The 21,857-nt window shown below is 42.6% G+C and overlaps 1 protein-coding gene and 1 long non-coding RNA gene across 9 annotated transcripts in view; both read left to right on the top strand.

Moving 5' to 3' along the window:
- Positions 1-2,557: 2,557 nt before the first annotated feature.
- On the top strand, positions 2,558-9,364 carry LOC138755503 (uncharacterized). 4 transcript variants are annotated; one of them, XR_011352347.1, is made up of 4 exons: positions 2,558-2,855; positions 3,832-3,927; positions 5,368-5,646; positions 6,209-6,316. It is a non-coding gene; the product is annotated as an uncharacterized lncRNA (long non-coding RNA). The 4 variants fall into 4 exon arrangements; XR_011352328.1 differs by lacking the exons at positions 5,368-5,646; positions 6,209-6,316 and adding an exon at positions 9,279-9,364; XR_011352331.1 differs by lacking the exon at positions 5,368-5,646.
- A 2,701-nt stretch (positions 9,365-12,065) lies between these two features.
- LOC138755495 (Krueppel-like factor 4) overlaps positions 12,066-21,857 on the top strand; it is a 30,361-nt gene continuing 20,569 nt past the window's right edge. Inside the window, exons 1-5 of one of the 5 annotated variants that reach the window (XM_069921547.1) lie at positions 12,089-12,280; positions 13,594-13,717; positions 14,104-14,818; positions 14,929-15,090; positions 16,222-16,987. In XM_069921547.1, the coding sequence (XP_069777648.1) occupies positions 12,195-12,280; positions 13,594-13,717; positions 14,104-14,818; positions 14,929-15,090; positions 16,222-16,397 (1,263 nt within the window). In that variant the 5' untranslated portion in view covers positions 12,089-12,194 and the 3' untranslated portion in view covers positions 16,398-16,987. Of the gene's footprint in view, positions 12,281-12,954; positions 13,479-13,593; positions 13,718-14,103; positions 14,819-14,928; positions 15,091-16,221; positions 16,988-21,857 lie in introns of those variants that run through there. The other 4 variants (XM_069921568.1, XM_069921579.1, XM_069921589.1 and 1 more) reach the window with 4 other exon arrangements.

The raw sequence follows: 21,857 nt of genomic DNA on the forward strand, positions 1-21,857 counted from the left end.
GTAACAGGAACGAACCAATACTTTATCTTATTCCAAACATCCTCTATAAAACATACCAATAATGAGTTAAAAAGAACATGTCCAAAACATACTTAATCCGATTCTACAACCTGTGCTGTTCTACCTTGATCAAAATTCAAAATACCGAGGCGGTCTTTTTCTCTCTAACAATGTTATTCCTGACCAAACTTGATATAGTGAATCGATTCTACCCAGTGGCTTTATGCCGGTCCTTTAAAAGTGAGACTGGGCTGCTCAAGTATGAGCAGAGAAGACTATTTCTAAAAATTAAATTAGACACTCCAACGCATATTGTAGTTGAATCTTCTTCGGAAACTCATAGAACAGCAGGGAAAGAGACCGTTCCACGCATCAAATTTGAAACACGTCCCACTCTATCCCAGATTATCCCCTTCATCGGATCCCTGAGACTTTGTCTGCGTCGGATAGTTATCCAATTTAATTTCTTCACAAAATCATCCAGTCTATTGTATTCCAAATCCTAACCATTAGTGCTTTCCTGTTTCTTGTGCCAATCGCTCTAATTTGTAAATTAAAATTAAAATCAAAACACTGCGGATGCAGGAAATCTGAAAATCAGCTCTGCCGAAGGATCGGGAAGCAGAAACGATAACTGTCTCTCTTTTCACAAATGCTCCCTGTCCTGCTGAGTGCTCCCAGCGTTGTCTTTTCTTCCCTTTAGTACCCTCTCACATGGACCTCTCAGTATTAGCTCTAACTCCTTCGTGATTTTCAATACTTTTTTTTCTTGTCGATTCACAGGAGTCGGGGCAGTTTATCTGCCCTGTTGACATCACTGAAATCGCGTTTCCTTAAAATCATTTTGGTGCATCTCGTGGACACTTTTGCTGAAGATTTCGCAACCTCCCTAAAGTGGTGCCTAGAAATGGGTCATAATAATCCACAGAACATATGTTGGGGAAAATTTTGCTTGTAAATTATCAATTCATTTTTGAACTTAGCATTTACTTCTAAGGGACTACAATTGTAAGGCGGTTTATATTGCTGGTAAGGGTCTAGATTCAATATCTTACATCATAGGGAAATGTTATTTTGGCTGTGAGGTATTGAGGAAAGTGATACTTCTCATTGCCATAGTCAATTGGTGCGGCTGAACCAACTATGTTTTTTTTTCGAGATTGTATCAAGACTTGGTTTTCGCATTGTTGTGGTAATCGGAGGGTTTTTTAATAATTATCTTAGGACCCAAAGGAAAGGTAATATATTTCATATAAACGAGTTGTTCTGGTCTGCAAGGCGCTGCCTGTACAGGCGGTGGAAGCTACTTCAATAGATCCTTCCGAAAAGGAATGGAATAATACATGAAGAAAGGAAAAATACAGATGGGTCTAAGAGGTCAGAACGGCGGCGGGGGGAGGCGGGGGTTGGAACTGATGGAAGAGTTTTTTTTTCCCAAAGAGCCGGGTAGCGGATGAAGATACCGAGTGGCGATTGTTTCTGGGAGATGAGTGGAACATAACATCATGTAAACATCCAACAGCAAAAAAAAAAGCCCAAGCTGTTGGGGGAACTAGGCGGATCAGGCGTGGAGGGAAATGTTCAGTCGACGTTTCGGGCTGAAACCTTGCATCAGGGTGGAGAAAGAACGAGGAAGGCGGGCATTGTTAAAGAGGGAAGGTGAGTGGGTGACAGGTGGATCGAGAAGGGGTAAAGTGTGATGTACAGATGGGACCAGGTGGGGAGGAGTTGGGAGACACCACCGTGTCTCCAAACTCACGCAGGTTGAGTAAGAAGGTAGCAGTGATTCTCGACTCCCAGTAGCCACAGACTAAAAGGATAAAGCTAACTCCTTGAAGACTTTTAAAAAGCCAGAAGTACGCAGCAGCCCAGCTAGCATCTTGTGGAGAGGAAAACTCTTCACGTTTCGGGCCAATGGAGTTCAACAGAACTCTAATAATAAAGCTCACCTCAGTATATTTTGGGTATAACAAGCCCACCCCAAAAAATCACTCTTCCTTGTTAATGGAAAACCATTAAATCCACGGCTGATCCGTATAAATAAATGGGTTGTCTGCTTGGATCTCGTGGATGATGGAACTTAAACTATCGTTGCCTGGCTATGGCGTTCGTGTGTGTGCGCGCACTCAGTAACATCTATTGCACGACTTCGGGAAGGCTTAGATCGAAGATGCTTCATTATGATTCTCGAAAGACTTAATATATTTTACGGCCTTGGACTGGTTTTTTCTAGATGGGCAGAACAGCCCTTACTTTCGCGGAGGTGGAAAGTTTGTAGAGGAGAGGAGGGGGAAGGAAGAGATGCGTCAATCTGTTAAGGTTCCAAACTGGACATTTCTGTTAACGGCGTCTTCAATTTCGGGGCGCTTTTATGCGTTTCTAATCCTGGCTCCGCTCGTTACATCAGCCTATGTCGTCAGTCGAGAGTCTATCGGGAATGGGTCATTTCCGCAACATCACATTTCCACCAATCAGCGGGAGAATTCCTTATTTATCCTTGTTGACGTTGGCCTGGATCCCGTACCGAGTGCCAGCGGCAGGCGCCGAGGTTCAAGGACTTATACTGGACAAAAGTTGTTCAAACACGTAGTGTGTGAGCGTGTGTGTTTGCGCTGAAGTCGATGCCATGTGATCAGGAAAGCAGGCAGTGTTTCCATTTCCTCTCTTGGCTGGAGGAAACAAAGTTGTGTTGTGGGATGTCGGCATTGAGAATTACGTAGTAGGTTAAAAATAACTGGGATATTTAAGGTCTGGAGCAGCGGAATCCCAGACCAGAGAGGGAGAAGTGAAGAGAGAGTGGGTCAGTCTGGAAAAAAAAGAGGCTCGGCAACAACCTTGTAAACTACTATGTGACTGTATGTGAATTCATGTGTGTGTGTGTGTGTGTGTGTGTGTGAGAGAGAGAGAGAAAGAGATTAAATGATTAAATATTACTTTGCTGCTGGGTTCGTGGCAAACTTAACGACTATAGCACAATGTTCAAGTTTCAGATAAAGTTTGAAGGATATGATTTGGTGGCCGCCCCGACCGAATATGACCGAAGAGAAACATGTTCATACGTAGCTTTCGGTCACTATAATATGTACCGAAACGTAATTTCACACAGTTCTATGAAGATGATGTTCTTTGATCATTATCGAGGACAAATGGATAGAAAACATTTTCTAATGCTTCTAGCCTCCAAGCGCATTTTCGAGCTTTTTTTTAAACTCTTGGATTCTTGTCATTCCAATGACCATGGGTTGTATCCATTTAAATTTTAAAAAGTGAGAACGAATCTCGGTAAAGGCGTACTGGCGGTCCTGGTGCTAACTATACAAGATAAAACGGTACTCCAAGGCTTCATGGATTAAACTGTTACCATTTTTTTATTGTCCCGTTAGGCTTGCACAGTTTGTGCACGTGCCTGAGAAATTATTGCTGATCTACATTTCGTCTCTAAGAGTTCATCTGTAAGCGGGTAAAATGTATGAATGGGTATTAAGAAAATGGCAGTAATGCATAGTTACATAATATAAGGAAACACGAAGACTTTGTTACAGCAAAGATAAATATCATACAGTCCACGAATCTTTCCTAAAGTTTATGCTCCTTCTCCCACCACTCCCATGTCTTTCTCTCTTACTCGATTATCCCACTTCTCCTTGAGAGCTTCTGCTAAATAACCGCATGTGAATTTGTCGCGGTTTGCCTGCGCATATGAGTGCAATTAAATTGTATGTTGAACTGGCTCTTAAAATATTTTTTTTAAACTTTCGTATTACAGTCCATTTCATTTTGGCATTATTGTCTAACATACACTGACTTATTTTACTTCATGTTTCACGACAGGGTATTGGCAGGCTGAACAATCATCTCGCTCAATTAACTGAGCCGGCCACCTAAATGAACCTCTTGACAAGAAGCAGCGTCGATTTCAATCACCAGGTATTTGGATATCGTTAAGAATCTGCTGAATTACCAGCGGGTGCTGAAATCTCACGTTTGCTGTACGTACATGCAATTTCGGAGTGCAATTTCAATAACTGCAGCAGTTTTTTTTTACTCTCTTCTGGTGAAATGTGTGCTTCAGTGGAGAGTATTTTCTCTGTCACCTCACCGAGTGTGACAGACTACCAGCACCATTTACTGATTTACCTTCGGATGAAAATCAGCCTCACTGAGATGCTGTGGGAACTTAGAGTGAGTCACGCAGCATCCATGAGAATAAATGGTCTCAAGGAAATGTCTGGAGCTGAAAAATTAGCTTGTCCGTTGTACCCATGGATGCTGCCTGACTGACCCTCTTGAGTCTATGTTCAAGATATCAGGTTTTTTTTTGTTTCTGCTTCTCTCACTCTCTCTCTCTCTCGGATGGATTTTCTGTCTGAGTTCAGTGGATTTTCGTCTGGAACCTAGTTTATTGGATAGGTGGAGATGGGAAAAGTCGCAATATTATAATTTGTGTGCGTGACCTGGGCGAGTTGCACGCCTGCCTCGAGTTAGAAATTTGTGGGTTCAATCCAAAATATCCTTATTCACTCCAGTACAGTCTTTCGGATTAGGCTATTAATGCAGGCACGGAAACAGGCCTTCGGCTCAGCACTTCCTGCTTAACATCAAATATCCATCTACTTTGATCCCATTTTCCAGCTCATGGCCGGTTGCGCTGTGCTTTGATGGCTCGCGTTCTGGTTGGATACCTCTTAAATATCTCTGCAGTACGTTTCCAATTCCAAGCACCGTGATGTTCCTCACATGAGTTCCAAACGTCCGTTTTCCTACTTTGAATCGATGCCTTCTTGTTCTAGATGTATTGCGTTGAGACGCTTATGAAACGGTTGCTTTCTCAGTAAAAGATCCCATCTTCAAGGAAAGCAGGAGAGTTAGCCGTTGTATCTGAAACAGCGCTCTTCTTCTAATTATCATTGCCGTATACCTGTTTTGGGGATCCAGTTGTGCCTTAAACGGCTACCGGATTTCTACCAAAAAAAAAACGCCTAGTGTTACTTTTAAAGCATTTGGAAGGTGCTGGCTGGAATGTGAAAGGCGTAAAGGAAATGAATCCCATCTGTGTACAGATGTGTGTGTCCCGCTTACTCTTCCAGTTGCGTTTGATCCGGCCCTGCATGTCTTCTGTCTGTATCCTAACTCAGACCAAGGCTCATTCAACAATTACTCCTGAGCTTGCTGCCTTATATTGGCTCCTCGGTCTGAAATATAATGTTTATCTTAAAATTCTCGCCCCTATGCTCCTCCAGTCCTGTAACTATCCCAAGATATGTCTACAGCTCCGGTGTTCCCTTATTAAACGTTTATTTTCCCCCATTCTTCGACCAAGCTAATGTGTGTTTGCTTCTTGTAAAATTCCTCCCAATGTTTCAACAGGCAACACTGAATATTGGTTGTTGCTGCCGTTCATTTGATGAAGAGGTGAGTGCCTCTTCATTCCTGGGCTGCAGTCGCCACTGCGTAGTTCAGTCCGAGATATGGACTCAGACGGGGGTTGTCACAGTTCTCATCAAGCCTCATGAATACAGCACAGGAACAGGCCCTTCCGGGCACGATGTCTGCCCCGAAAGTGATGCCAACTGAACCGGAGAAGCAAGACACTGAAAATGCTGGAATTTGAAAAAAATGAAAAAAAAAATCTCCTGAAGGAACTCAGTAGGTCGAGCAGCATCTGTGGGGTCAGGAAGGGAGTGGGAGAAGGAAAAAGCCTCAAAGAACCACGTGCTCATTCCCAACCAATAAGACCACAAACGGCATTGAGCGTGGAATGGGGACTGTTGCTTATTGGGGTTGGGGTTAATTCCTGGTGATAGAGGGATGCAGGTGAAAGTCGTGTCCACTATACATCTGCCGAGAAGTTAGCATCTACTTTGCTACGATTACAATTAAAAGGGTTTATTGGGGTCAAATGAAACTAACGATAAAGTAGTGCTATTCCAATTATAATTACCCACAGCAGTAAACAAAGTAAAATCATATTTACGAATAAACTGCGTGGTAACTTTATTTAAAAGAAATTATGCTACGTGACAGTTACTTTTAATTAAAATCAGTTCGAAAATATATTTTCAAGGACTGAAAATATTAAACACATTCGCTGCTTTGTGAGTATATTAGAATTTTGTATGCAAGAGGGTTCATGATCTTTTCAACAGCATGACCACCGGTGAGGTACATTCCAAGAGATAATTAAGATTTTTTTTTTCTTTTTTTTTAGTATCTTGTGCACGGTCCTTGAGGAAGGTGGTAACAAGTCCCTGTCCGTCTCAACTCCCTGCGTTTTATTGCCGTCCAGAATAAAGCGCTTAAAACGTTTTTGAATGTATTTATTACTTGATCTTAGTTTGATTTGCTCAGCGAGCTTTTGTGAAACTCAGCTTGTTGCAGTTGGAACATTGCTATTTCCACTACACTTCATTTCAACCGGCCTGTAGCTTTAAAGTTCATTCCACGATCAATGTATATCCACTAAAGTCAACCTTACCATCCTGTTACAAGCTGTTGGGGGGGGGGGGTCTTCACCAGAAGAATAAAATGAGTTAGTGCAAATTTAAGGGAAGCTTTTTTTTTGCAATTAAAAACTAAATAAATATGTATCATTTGGAATACTCGTGTTTAGGACGACAGTTTGGGAATATCTGAAGCTGTTACACCAATTCGTTTATCTTCCTTGGTCACTTAGGGGCTTTGGTGAGAGGTTGATCACGCCCAGAGTTTTGGACATTGGTGGATTTCGGTGTACTGGTTCAGATTAATTCACTAACAGCCACTCGAGGAAGCAAAAGCAAAGATGGAATTCAAGCAGGATGGTGTAAACATTAAAACTATAAGCACAATTGCTTTCAGTGAAACAATTAACAGAAAATGCTGTATCAACTCTGTGGGACAGGCAGCGTCTGTGCAGAGAGGAAGTGTCAACGTTTAGGGTTTGCAACCCTTCTTCAGAACATCGTCGATGCTTTGACTGAATTGACAAGAATTATCATATGTGTGGGCAGCCCTCTTACCTGCAAGTCAAAAGGTTAAGGGTTTTAATACCACCCCATGCATGTAATCTGACAGGTTAACAAGGAAGTGATGACGTGGTGCCGCATTATCCGTGGACTTGAGAGTTCAAAGTACTATTTCGAAGAATAGCGGCGAGTTTTCCGTAGCACCTTGACCAACGTCACCTTAAAACGAAAGCAAATGTCCTGCACATGTGAGACCTTGCACAGATTGGACGCCGTTTAACAATTTGTAACACGAACTTGCAATTGGCTGCAAAACACATGGGGAGTTTAGAGACTGAGCAGGGTTGGTACATCAATGCAAATTTAAATAATTTCCAAAAGGAAATGAATATATTTATATACAAAATAAAAACAGCCTTTAGTCAAGGCAGTCATGAGGTGGAATAAATCTTGTCACACGACCAAGAGCGGGTACATCTTAGTGAATGGAGGCTTGGTGACATTCTCGTGTTGACATCTCTATTGTGGTGAAACAGCTTGTAGTTCCCCACCGTAGGTTCCCCCGGTGCTTCTTTTCCCCCCTTCCCCTCCCCACCACCACCAATAACACTGTGCAGGGGTTGTTGGATAACTGGTGTATTGGAGCGGCACGAGCTCGTGGTCCGGAAGGGCCTGTTACCATGATGTATCTCTAAAATGAAAACAAAAATTAATAAGTCCTGTTCTGGAACCCACTGGTTGAGAGGCTCAAAGCCCTAAACGGCGTTAATATATTTTACCACATATGGACGCTGCGAGTGTTCCTCAGCATTTCTGTTTTGAAGGCATTGAATTTCCAAGGTAGACAAGGCTGTGGATCTAGCGCTGGTCAATGGGATGAATTCGAGAAGGCCAGAAACCTGTTTCTATCCTGGATGTCTCGAAGATGATTTTAGACATAAAGATTCAAAAGAGGGCCATGGGAATTATGCACCGTATCTCTATCTTAGGAATCACTTCCCACCAAAGGGAAGATTACCTTCAGTGGGTTCACATAATATTATCCATGTGGTGAGAAGACTGTGTGATGAACATCTCAAAACCAGCACAATGATCATGGTCTACTGAGCAGCAGTAATTTTTCGCGTTTTCTCCATCAATCAAAGCAGATACTTTAAGGCACTGGGGAAATACCATCAATGCACAAAATTCTCAAAGGCCATTGGTAGGATAAGCAAATCGATGGCAACAGCCCCTCTCTGGCCGGCTGTCCCAGCATTGAGGGTGTGGTTACTTTCTGATGCTCCACTATGCCGGCCATGTTATTCCCATGGACTGAAACACGAAAGTCTGCAGACGCTGTGATTGTAGTAAAAAGACAGAAATATTGTAGGAACTGAGTTCCTCGTTCTTTTCTGTGTATTTTCATGCCTGAAACAGACTTCTGAAAGAGGCCATCTATTCTGAACTCTTTTGGAGCTAGAGATTACTCAGGGGACAGGGAATGCATTCCACCCTCCTTAAAAAAAAATCATTATTTCCACTTATTCATTGGAATCCGCTTGTCCGCAAACGCTGAAAGCAATTGGATTGGCACTGGGAGCTTCAAATCCATTAATCAGAAACCACATTGAAGACGAGTTTAAATTGTAGAAGATAACGACTGCCAAACTACCCTCCCCACCCCAACAAAGAAAGATACACAAGATGTCCTGCGCACCTATAACAGAGTCCCTGAACTTTAAATTGATCTCACCAGCCACACCAGGGGCTATATAACTGGCATAGAAGGACGCCATCATCAACACAAAGAAGAAATTAATCGGAGGACTGGCCGAGAATGGTCTGTAACACAGGAATGTCAGTAACCTGAAGATTTGTATTGTCTATAAACTCAATAGAGATTATAGAGATAATTAAAACTTTGAGTTGTATCCCTTCAAAATTCAATGCATTTATTTTTAAAAAATCAAATTAGGAAGAATAATCTCCGTCCGCCCTTTCTTCGTGGAATCAGTAAAGTGGCCTTTATTTTTCTACAAACAAAACAGGCATAATTTACGTGATCTTGGAAGATTTGGTTTTGATTTCAGGGTTTTTATCCCCCATCTTGAATGTACTTTCTGAACATCTTATAATGAAGCGTTAAAGAGGGTGTAATTACCATTATCTTTCTGTGCAGAAATTCATTGCATCTCTGTAATATCAGTTTTACAGGACCAAAAGTTTCAAAATGATTTACTAATTTTTTGCTTACGTTGCACTAAAGCTGATTGACGTTTCTGCTTCTGTCTCTGCGCGTGCAGTTTGGTCTGGCAAGCTCTTCTAGCATTTCCTGCCTTTGTTTGCTTTCAGGTTTCCGGCATCCACAGTACTTTCCTTTAATTTCGCATAACTATTACCTGCCTCGGGTAGATCTGAGGGAACCCGCAATTTACACACACGTCGCCGGCAGTAATTGCAGGGTATGCTCGTGCACGAACAGAGGCCGACAATTGACGGTGGATTCCACCCTGCGCGAGCAACAAAAAGATAGCAAGAAGGAGAAAATAAGGTAAAAAGAAAGTTGAGTGCACTCGAGAGAATGTGTCCCAAAATTTGCTGGAAACCTAAAATACACTCCGAAAATGCTGGTGAAAATTAAAAGTTGCAGATGAAAGAAATCTGAAATAAATAAAAACCGGACCAAACTGGGCTTCTACCTGAAACGTTAACTTTCTTTCTCTTTCCAGAGATGCTGCCTGACCTGTTGAGTGTTTTCAGCATGTCTGCCTCGAACATGCTGGTATTTGCTGAAAGACAAAGTTCCAGGCTGTTGATGTAAAATGTTATCAGCCTGAGCAGCAAATTTATAAACAGCATGATAGTTGCAATTCTGGATACTGTTACCAGCCCAGAGGACCCAAAGACCCAGCAGCAATTGAAATTCACCAAGCAAATGGTTACTTAAACAAACCATATAACCATATAACCGTTTACAGCACGGAAACAGGCCATGTTGGCCCTTCAAGTCCCTACCCGTTCTCTTGAACAACTCCACTAGCTCCTCCGCAAACTCCTGAGGAAGTAGAGGCTTTCTTCATTATGCCATTGGTATCCCTTGAAATAAATGCCAGCATTGCATTTGTCTTCTTCACCCTCCCAAAAAGATTTCTAAAATAGTCTTTAAACATGAAAACAGGATCACACTTTAACTTACTACTATTAACTTAACCTAACAACCCCCTTCTAATTTTAAGCGCACTTGTATGTAATGTGAATATGTTCAAGAAAGTTCTTTGCTTTAATAGTCCAATCATTTTCTTCTCACTTCTCTAAGTTCACTAATATCAGGCAATTCTTATACTGTGCACAGAATTTAACATTTATGAATTTTCACCAGGCTCTGGTACTTAAAGTTTAATGGTTACTGCTCAGGAAGGTTCGTGTTGGTGTCAGAGAGAGATTTGTTTCTTGTTGGACACAAACAAACTGATTTCCTCCAATCAGTCACTTCAGTGTCTTGCCGAAGTAACATGCCCCATCATGGGTTTTCCAAGTGATAATCTCTTCTTCCAGGTCACCACTGAGTTCCTCTTGTTTCCCTTATTCCAGGAGAATAAGGACTACAAAGGTTTTAAACATGATGAACTCAGAACTCACAACCCTTCTGCAAAATGGGGTTTTCAACAAGCCTAGCAGCTTGCCATGTTGCAGCCTCAATTGCAGAACTGCCTTCTCTCTCTCTCTCTCTCTGAGATGAATCCTGTTTTTCTTTTCTGCATATAAAAACCAGAACCCATCCCAAGCCTCCAAACCCAATCTTTGAAAGATCTTTATCAGCACTTTTCCATTTGCACCTACTTTTGAACTCTTTCCAAAACAGCTCCATTGTCTCTGCAAAGTCACCCTGAATGTCTGGCTTCAGGAAAATGCTTGCATTTTAAATGAGATGTGAAGTGTTTGTGAAGTGATTTACACACTAAACCCCCACAATCTATCTCTTAAAAACATATTTATATACAATACAATATAATCTTTATCAATACAGTCACCAGCGTTAAATATTAAGAAGCTCTGGGCAATTCAGATGTGATAAGATCAAGTCTATTTTGCAAGAAGTACAATTATTATTTTGTGATACTTGACCTTTCTTCATTTTCAATCAACTCTTTCAGGGAAAACGGTCTCTAGAGATTGGGGATGTGTGCGGATTTGGAGTGATGGTCGTGAACACAATACATTGTGCGGCCTCAAATAAACTGTCCCAAGGCCCGCTAGTACATGCCAAGTGTGACCTAGTCACGTAACTGCCACCCCACAGCCTATCTACCCCATGCTTGTCACTGAGGACGAGGACGTTAAACACAAGTCTGCTGATGCTGGGATCGAGAGCGACACACAAACGTGCTGGAGAAACTCAGCAGGTCATCAGCATTTCGGGCTGGCGTTTTCAAAGGTCCCAGGCCTGAAACATTGGTTCCCCTTTATTCCCCATTATTGCTACATGACCTGCTGAGTTTCTCCAGCATGTTTGGGCATTTGCACGGGGGACACGGAAGCCCCATTGTGAATGTAGGTCGTGAAAACATAAACGAATTACATAAAATTGCTGGAGAAACTCAGCAGCATCTGATGATTAAAGGGCCTACATTTTGGGCCTACACCCTTGGCAAGGGATGAGCAAAAAACCAGGCAGGAGCCTGAATAGGAAGGTAGGGGAGGAGGGCAGAAGGTGCAATAGGGAAGAGCAGAGGCCAGCAGCCAAGAGCCTGAATAGGAAGGTAGGGTAGGAGGGAAGAAGGTGCAATAGGGAAGAGCAGAGGCCAGCAGCCAAGAGCCCATGGGGGACATTGATAGGAGGGGAGAAAAGACAAGCTGAGAATTAATCAGGGAGGGAAATAGCTTGTGAATGCAGAGTAGCAGAAAAAAAGTCCACTATGGCCACTTGGCATCTGCTTCTCCTCCCACCCCCCCCCCCCACCTTTTTTATTCAGGCGCCTGTCTGCTTTTTGCTCACACCGTGACAAAGGGCTCAGGCTGAAACGTGGGTTATTTATCTTTGTCTCCAACGTTCGCTGAGGTACCTGCTGAGTTTCTTCAGCCCTTTTGTGTATTAACTGCCATCACAATTGTCCGCAGCCGTTCTTGTTTCACCGCGAAAATTAAGTTGCTGGCTCAACAGGCAGAATGCCTATGACGACACTGCGGTCGTATCAATGAACAGAGAGGTGCTTGTCAGCCAAAATAAGCCAGCGATCTCAGCAGCCTGAAAGGGAAGGAGGGAGGTCAATGAATTTGCCAGTTAATTCATTCTCTCTCACTCTCTCCACCTATATTCATGGAAATCGAGTAGTCATTTTGAATGAATGGAGAAGGTAACATTCTTATAATCTGGCAGAATATAAGGAAGTCACTTGACGTCCCCATCTAACTGATCCCAGTTCCTCGCAACACTGTACACATAGAACTGTGGTCTCTATATAATATTTGTAAATCCAAATACTAAATTTCTCATTATCCAAATAAGCGAGAACATGCATTAGCAAATGAATGGAAATCTTAACACTGCAGATTGTGTAGCTCTACTTTTATTTAGTATGTATTTCGAGAGACTCCAAACGGGAAGGGGAAAATCCGACAGTACAGTGTAAAAGTTAATCCTCATCCTGAGACGACGCGGAGCCTGGGTCTTGTGTCCGATCTCGGTCATGGGCAAACTTGGCTTCAGGCCAATTTACCTTAAGCAAATGCAGAGTGAAAGAAAACACTTCCCTCTAGTCTAGCACAGCCCCACATCTGATTTTTCAGCTAGTGTGAGATACAGCTGAGCTGAGTGTTGTTCTCAAATAAATCCACGACACCCCAAACAAGTTTTGTGGCTCCTATCAGACAAACAATAGACCAATCAACGGTCCGCGTTGCCACTGTTTTTACTCCCAAATAGTTACCAGCTTTCCTTCCGGCTTGTACGTCACAGTGACGCAAGAGCCAAGCAGGTGGGACCAGTCGCCGCCCATTATAAACGTCAGCGGGCGCCGCCCCAACCTACGCTGCTTCGCGATCCAGTCCAAGCCACACTGGAGCCAACTCGTTATTATTGTTGCCGCTGCGTCTCCGGGGCAACGGGCCGCTGGTGTGAGGAGGGGGCGTGGCCGAGGGTGGCGCGCAGGGAGGCGCAGCGCGGGGGCCGGGAAAAAGGGGGCGGCTCCTTGGAGATGTAATAAGGGAGTGCGGCGCGCGTTGGTCTTGACAGTCTCGCGCTCCAGGGACTCCGAGCTGCTTTGCAACATCAGGAAGCGAGCAGCAAATCCAGTTCTCACAGTAAATCCAGAAGAATAACCAGAAGCCTATCCAACCCAAGCAGTGTTGCGAATGCACAGTCATGCCTCTCCTGCAATAGAAAGCCCCGCCGACTCTCAGTTGCCTTTCCTCTTCCTCTCTTTTCTGCACTCGGGCTCCAATCAAAAGTCTTCTGCTGCGTTAGGAAGACATCGCACTCCATGCCCCGGCCGTCCCCAGCGCAGGTGCTCCCTGCTCGCAGGTTTTTCAATTGCTCTGCACCCTATTAATGAGGTAGGTTTTGTCTTCGTCTATCGGAGTGGTTGAGGGACACACTTGCGGTTCCGGGATGCAGTGGAGGAACGTTGTGTCAGCTGACAGATTTTCATGTGGTTGATGTTGACTCTAGGCGGCCGCAGACTGAGTTTGACATGGCTCTGTCCGGGACCGTCCTCCCACCTATCAACACATTCGCCACCAGCTCGAACGGGAAGAGTATGGACACATCCACGAGTCAACACATGGCGTACAATGTAAGCGCAGAGAGTTAATGATTATAGAATATTTTATTCCTCAAGTTCAAATTCTAAACTTTTTTAAAAAAAACTCCAACGCTGACAGCGAGATCCCCCTGAGATCCAGTTTCAGATCAAATTAAAGTTTGCAAACTTTGGGGTGTTTGATCCAACATCGGTCTTTTTGGGGGTGTGCATTTGCTGTTCAGCGATGTCCATACATTAAACGTTAACGTGTCGCATATTCATGATGCGAATTGATCTCGTGAAAGTATTTTGCATTATACGGAATGGTTCTATCCTTCCCTTGTGTCTCTATTCCTAACCATATAGGAATTGACAGTTATCGACCATCTTTCGTATATTCTGCGTGGTATTTAAAGACTATTTTGTTACTATTACAGAGATGGAGGGAAGAGATGACTAACTTGAGACGGTCCATGGAGAGCGACAGCCAGAATGTAGGATATAGAAGGGAGGACGAGGAATTGAACGAACTCTTAGATTTCGATTTTATTTTGTCGAACACGTTGAGTTCGGAAGCAATGGAAAACAATGCGAATAATTTCCACTGCCACATGTCCAGCGCGCCGGGGAATGCGGCGGACGTGTATCACCGAGATTCTTACAGCATAGCAGATATCAGCGAGGGCCCGCCGAACGGCGGTAGTCTTGTGGCCGAACTGCTGAGGCCGGATCTGGACCCCAGTTACTGCCACTCCCGGAGCCTGCACGGCAAATTCGTGTTGAGGACTGCGGCGGAGGCGGGGGATTACATGGCCAAAAGCACGCCGCCCCTCGACGCGCACCTGAGCCACGTCCAGCCCGGGGGCCAGAAAATCAAGCAGGAGCCGCTCGGTGTCAGCGCCACCTGCTCCATGGGGAGAGGGCTGGAGGGTCAGCTCCCGGGTCCGAGTCACAGGCAAGCCTGCCGACCTCGGCAGAGTCAGGACGGGTTTGCTAACGGGGTGATCTCGCCCATGACTTCAGAGGACCTGCTCAACGCGCCGACACAGCTCCTGGTTGCCCAGAGGTCCGCTGCCATTCCTCTCCAACAGACCTTCTCGCCGCCAGCAAGTCTCTCTCACTTCCAGGACCAAACAGCCCTCCAATACCAAGGTCAGTCCTTTTCCCTTTTGTTTTGGAAAGAAATCGTTAAGCTTGCAGCCCTCCGTTGAAGGAGCGATGCTGACATGCCCCTCCTCCTCCTCCTCCTCCTCCCCCCTTAGAGTTGTTACCCTCGGCGTATCCAGTTCGGGAAGAGAAGCCCAAAAGAGGTCGCCGCTCCTGGCCCAGAAAGAGAGTGGCTACTCATACGTGTGACTATGCGGGATGTGGAAAGACATACACCAAGAGCTCACACCTGAAAGCCCACCTCCGGACACATACAGGTATTTCCTCTGACCTTGTCCCCCCCCCCCCCCCCCCTCTCTTTCTGACAGGTTCAGGCATTTCCCCTTGCTGCTGCAAAGTCAGGTCGTAAAATAAGTCATTGGGAACCAATTGCCCCCCCACCTTGTTTCTGTTATATGTGAGGGGGCCTTGAAAATGGGACTCAGGTGCAGATTTGCAATGTAGCCCCACATTTATTGTCCTGGGATAATACAATTGTCCACACCCTGCATTAGGTAACGATGTATGGGAATCTGTTCAAATCGGTGGCTCGAGAGCTATTCCCGCAGCAAAAGGAAATGACAATTCGGAAAGAATTGCTTATCTCCCAGATTTTTTTATTTGCAAGATCATTTAAGAGGACGCATTTTCCCTTGTCCTTTTAACTCCATTCCCGTTGAGGAATTTTTCCTGCAAGCCCTGCCTCCCTCTTCTGTGGGTGCCCGATCCTCTGAGGAGTGTTCGCCACCAGCGGGGACGGCCTTTTCACTTTCTGGAGGTACAGTTCAAAGGCTTAATGCAGGAGTCCAAAGAGGTGACCGAGAGAACCGCCAGTGTCAGCAAAAAAATTAACGCAAGCCTGCAGCCAGAAAACACTGGGGGCGGGGAGGGGTCTCGGCAGGAAAAGCAGCAACCGCCCAAAGCGAAGAACTGCGAAAGACACAGTCTCGTCTGGGCCATCCATGCCTGTCTCGTCTCGGTCGCTCTCTGTCTGAATAGGTGTGTCTCTCGAATGTCTGTGTCCATTATACACACACACACACACACACACACACACACACACACACACACACACACATGTGTGTGTGTGTGAGCGTATTTGGGTAGGAGTAGAAGAGCGGAATTAGGCCATTCGGCCCATCGAAATCACCCCTCCATTTCATCACTGCAGCGCAGAAACAGACCATTCGGCCCATCCATTTCCGTGCCCCGTCCCAGCGACCTGCATGGGACCACAGCTCTCCACGCCCTTTCCATTCATGTACCCATTCAAATTTCTCCATAAGTACTTGCTCTCTCCTTGCCTTCCCTGTGGCTGGAAGTCTGCCTCTCTCTGTGCTGTTCTGCGTTTCTCCCTCTCTGCCCGTCCCCCGTGCTCTCCACCAGTTAGCCCTGACCTTGTGTTTCAGGTGAGAAACCCTACCACTGCGACTGGGAAGGCTGTGGCTGGAAGTTCGCTCGCTCGGATGAATTAACGCGACACTACCGAAAGCACACCGGACACCGACCCTTTCAGTGCCATAAATGCGACCGAGCATTTTCCAGATCGGATCACTTGGCTCTGCACATGAAAAGACACTTGTAGTTCTTGGGAAACACGGCATGGAACCGGTCTAAGGCTTCGGTCTGTAAATATAAATACTCACTGCCTTGCACACTGCGCCCATAGGGCGCTTACAAAGAACATTGACGTACCCCAGGTGAATTAATAGCAACCTGAAGTGGAATCTATCTTCCGAGGCAGCCGATGCAAAGCTTCAAGATTCGCTGTCATGAGCCTCAGAAATCATTTAAGATTAGAAAACAGGGTTTTTTAAAAAAAAATCTTTGCCATTCTAGGTGCCTTACGAGAACCCCAAACTCTGGAGGAACCAGCGGATTGACACAATTCAATTCCCTTTGGGGGGGGAAAATATATAGGGAATTCAGGTACAGAACACCTGTTCTATATACAAAAGAAACTTGATGTGACGCTGCTCACAGAATGTCGGCCAGATTTTACCAAATGGAAAACTGCAACACAACTGCCACTGGATGAGAAGAAATGGAAGTTCAGGTTTACGGTATTGCCAAAGGTCAGGTAATCGTCTCTCCTTCATATCGCTAAATATCAATCTGTGGTCTCTGTGCAATAACGATTATTAATTTTATAATATTCTATACTTTAAAGCAGAAGAGATTGCATTTCTATATTTTACTCAACCTATTTTATCTAATGTACATTTTATGTGATAATTTTGTACATTTGTAAATAAGGAGTAAACATTTTCATTTTGGATATTGCATATAGTGTTTTTTTTTTGGAAAAGGAAAATGTAATAAACTTAAAAGTTCTGTATCTATTCTTGACTGAAGATGCATTTTTTTCTTTAAAAAGTACATTTTCTCTAAGATATGCAAACAAAAGCTACTCTCATTAAAGGAACAACTTTAAGATAGTTAAGGCTGCGATTAGTTAGAGGGTAATTTTTGAAGTCACTTTTAATACTGATAATGCTGGTTGCAATGAGCAATCTTGTGCATTTGTTCTGGACTCTTCGCTTATTGCTTCTAAAAACTGAGGCGTTGGCTTTAAAGCAACCCTGACATGTTGAAATCTCTCCACTGAGTCCATCAACTCAATGATGTATTCAGTAACATAACTTTTAGAACCAAATGTGATTCGAATTATCAGGAGGAATTTGGGGAAGTTTGAAATCTTAGCAATTTTATTTGGCAACATTGGGCAATAAGTCTAGTATGAAGCTCCCTTGGAGATGTCTGTCCAATGAGATGTTAATCAAGGAGCCCTTTTGTCCCATGAGGTGCAAGAGATCTAAAAGAGCAGAACACGTTGTGCATAATGTCTCAGGTTAAAGGACTTCAGTGAGACCCTTGTCCTGAAATATGGATTCTTATGGTCTCTCTGCCTTGCTGAGTGCTTCAGCACCTTTTAGTTTTTATTTACTTTTTAGTGGGCGATATTTATATCTTAATCAAAATTACAGAACAGAAATCATCTGTTCACAAGAATGTTGCTGATTGTGGAGTCTTGGTGTGTTCTTATTGCCTACATAAGCCATATTGCAGAAGTGACCACAATGGCAGTTTATTAGATGTTTTTGGAGTGTTAAGAAAGGAATGTGAAAGGCAGTGCATAAATGCAAATCCTTCTCTTTGTGTTGCCAATTAATGTATGTTAGAGTGAAATATAAGTCAGTAGAATGCCTTGTGACTGTGCCCCTTTTTGGTGAACAGAAATAGTTTGCTGTACTGACTTATGAAACCACTTCATTGTTACCTGTTCCTTCTTGCATACTACATATGGAAAAGGGGGGAAAAAATACATGCATTTATACAGCATCTGTCAGAACTGCAGAATGATGAAAAGTGCTATGCAACTAATGCAATGCTACTTCTGAGCTGAGACAACATTGAAATGTGATAGCCAAAGCTGCAAATACCATTGAGATAATGAGAAGATAATTAATGTGTGTTGAGGAATAAATATTGGTGAGGACTTTCCAGATGTTGATCAGAGTAGCACACAGGGGATTTTCAATATGCACCTGAATATATACTTGAGAATATGGCATAGCTTGCATTGTTAGATATCTTGTGGTTAAGTTGATCTCAACTCGTGAATAGAATAGTTCTGTATCTATCGATGTAATATTTTACACTCTCATTGGTCAGGGAGCTGATATAGATCTTCAGTTTCATGGCTATATGTCAATGCAAATATAAAAGTATTACGCCTCAATGCAGCTTTAATTATTTAAAATTTGGAGGTTACACCAGGCAAGTAGAATTTGATGCACTTATTGCTAGTATTTTTTTTTAAAGGCTGGCAGCACCTGTGGGGTGGGAAGCAGCTGACATGAATGAGCTGGAAGTATCTTTAATCTGTAAATGTGTCCTCTCTAGTTCACAAAGTTACTGCCTAACACACTGAACATTTGTAGCATTTTCTAGTTAACTGTCTCATTTCCAATGCACACAATATTCTGTGTTACTAATTCACATAGGAGTACAGTTTTAGAAGTCATTTTTGTGTTCAATGAGCAGTTAGCATCTGAATTCTCATTGGGAATTTGTTTCACACAAAGTTTAAAATGAAAAACAGAGAAAATGAAAATTTACCCTTCTATTATGTGCATTGAAATTCTTGCATCTAAATACAAATCATTTAAAAGAAACATCTACAATAGCATACTTAATTGAATAAAAAAACCAATATATTCTAAAAAATATAGATAATAAATATTTGCAGTCCAACAAATGGTGACATCAATAGTACAGATAGTCTGTTTATGGTGTCAGAGCAATCCCTGATTAGTGTAACAAGGATAGGTTCAAGAGCTGTTAGGAAGACACTGTTTTTGAAACTAGAAGTGTTGGTCTTCAGAATTCTATACCTTCTATCCACTTTTGCCACTGCTGTGCAGGAGTATCGTTAAGCATTATTTGATCAATATTGAACAAACAGGCAGAAGAGATTTGCCTCACAACTTCACAGGGTAGATCTGAACTCCAGACTGAAAGATTAAAGTTTCTACAGTTTTTCTAAGCATCCATAATTTTTTTTGCTACATCTTTGGTAGAAATGTTTTTGACTTCCTGCGCTCCAACCTCTGGAATTTCCTTCCTTTGTATCTCTTTCCCTTTTCTTAAGAGGCACTAAATTAATTGCATCCTTGACAAGCTTTGGTCACCTGAACTAATAACTTAAAACTTAGCTCAATATCAGATTTGTTCAAGGATACGCTTGATGCTTTGGAAGCAACTATAGAAGTACATAGTGTTGTTTAAAGAAAAATCTTGACCCTTTGCCATTCAGACCAAAAAGACAAAAATTGTGAAGTTCATAGTCAGATACTATAAATTTCAAAGACAACAACTTGTTAACTTGATATCACTATTGTAATTCACCTGGTTTACAGATTGTAACAAAAGGAAATTTAGAGCACCAAACTTAACGAAGCGCATTGCTTGAATTTCTCACCCAGTGGAACAATAACATGCAGAGATTTTAAGTAAGTATTCTTGTTTGCAACAGAAAACTCTCAAGTATGCATGTATTATTTTAGTGTTGATTTGTTTATATTCCTTAAATTAATACAAATTAGAATGAATAAGAAAATTATTTATGATATAGGTACCTTTTTAATTTCCACTTTTTGCATTCACTTGTGGGTTGAAGATTACTTCCATCCACTCCAGGTCTGTGAGTGGTGAGTTGGCTATAGAATTTTATGTTGACTCAGCCATAGGAGGGGCAGACGGTGCTTAAACAGCTGGTAGTTTGGGTTGCTTGAGATGTGGTACGGTCCTCTATTTACTCGTGTATGAGGCTTTGCATGCTCCCATTGTAGAGACTCGGTGTTTTTCTTTCTGGTTGCTGCAGGCCCATTTTGACCAATCATGTTGCCCAAGATGTGAGCATATTTTTGAGGATGTTATATTTCTTCAAGGAGACTTCAAAAACATCCTTGAAGCATTCTTCTTATTTTTGTGATTAAAAGGGAATCTTTGAGTTATTTCAGGATTCTGGACCCTGTCCATCAGAACAGGATTGAGCCAGCTCAGTGCCTCAAACCTGAGGATAATGGCCTCGGAGATCCTAGTGATGCTGTATTAGTATTTTTTTTTCCTGCCAATGCAGTTGGAAATCTTTGGAGGGGGGAATTGGTGACATTTCTTCAGTGCTTTGTAGGGCCTGCTGCAAGTTCACCACCTCTCTGAAATGTACAGAAGGACAAGAGTCTCTGCTGACTGTTGGTCATGAACTTGGAGCCACGTTTGAGGGTTCAGTCATCAATAGGATTGCTTAAAAACTACTGCAAGTGAGGTGATAGTGGGGAATTTCAGCATCAAAACTACAGCATACAACACAAATGGAAGCCATTTGGTGCAGTCTTGTTGTGCAGGCTCTTTGAATAAGCTAGGAACATTTTTGATGCCATTCTGCTCTTTGCATTCATGCTATTGTTTATTTGAAAAGTCTTTCAATCTCTGAAATTTTGATATGGTGGGAATCATTTATTTCTGATTCTCCTTCTGTTGGTCAAGCAAAGGACAGCTGCATGAACAAGTTCTGTGGCAGTGGAAGTTAGAATTGTGAAGAAATAAATTTGCAATTAGTCCTTATCCTGAGAAATAAGATGGAAGTTGATGTGAGTATGATTTAATACATCAACAGTTCTCCCACTGAGTTTCTCCAGTAGCTCATTGTTTTCTCAAGTTTCTCGCATCTGCAGTTTTTGGATTTCTATATGTCACCAACTATGATGAATTTCAATTTTGAAACAGTTGCTCACAAATTATTTGGACCATTTATTTTTAGTTGCATTGATTATGGTAATTGCTGTTTCTTGAAAAGGAAAGGAGTAATGATTTACTACAGGTATGCATTGTTCCAACAATTATAGGGCTATGAATAACATGCAGGACAGTATGTTGTATTGAATTGAACCTGGCAGGTTCTTATAATTGTGGAAAGATAATATCAAGGCAAAAGTATATATATTGGTCTGGAGATGAGAAATATAATGCAACATTTGGAATGACTTAAACTTTTGTACAAGAATTTATCAGAAAGAAACTACAGCAGCCAGCTTCCTAGCCATTCTGTGAACAAGAATATATTCTACATATCGTTTCTTTAATGGGCAGTGTGGAAAAGAGCATTTAATTTTTTTTTAATTGTCAAAATTGCTGAAACCTATAGAGAACCAAATAGAATATCAGCCTTTATTCCTTAGAGGATTGGAATACAAACATGTTATATACAGCTATGGAGTATTCCGGTCAAACAGCTCTGCATTAGTTGTGCTCAGTTTTGGGCACCATTCCACTAGCAAGATATTTTGACATTAATCAAGTAAAATTTATTGTCATCTGTTTATACAAGTACAACCTGATGAAACAGTCTTCTCTGGTCCTTGATGCAAACATAAATAACCAGACATATGCAGGACAAATGTTTCATTGATACTAATAAATATTGTTTTGTACAAGAGTCCTGGATGGTTAGTGTGAGCATTAGATGGAATGTATTGGGCGT

The sequence above is a fragment of the Narcine bancroftii genome, chromosome 1 (genome assembly GCF_036971445.1).
Source record: "Narcine bancroftii isolate sNarBan1 chromosome 1, sNarBan1.hap1, whole genome shotgun sequence".
Lineage (NCBI taxonomy): Eukaryota > Metazoa > Chordata > Chondrichthyes > Torpediniformes > Narcinidae > Narcine > Narcine bancroftii.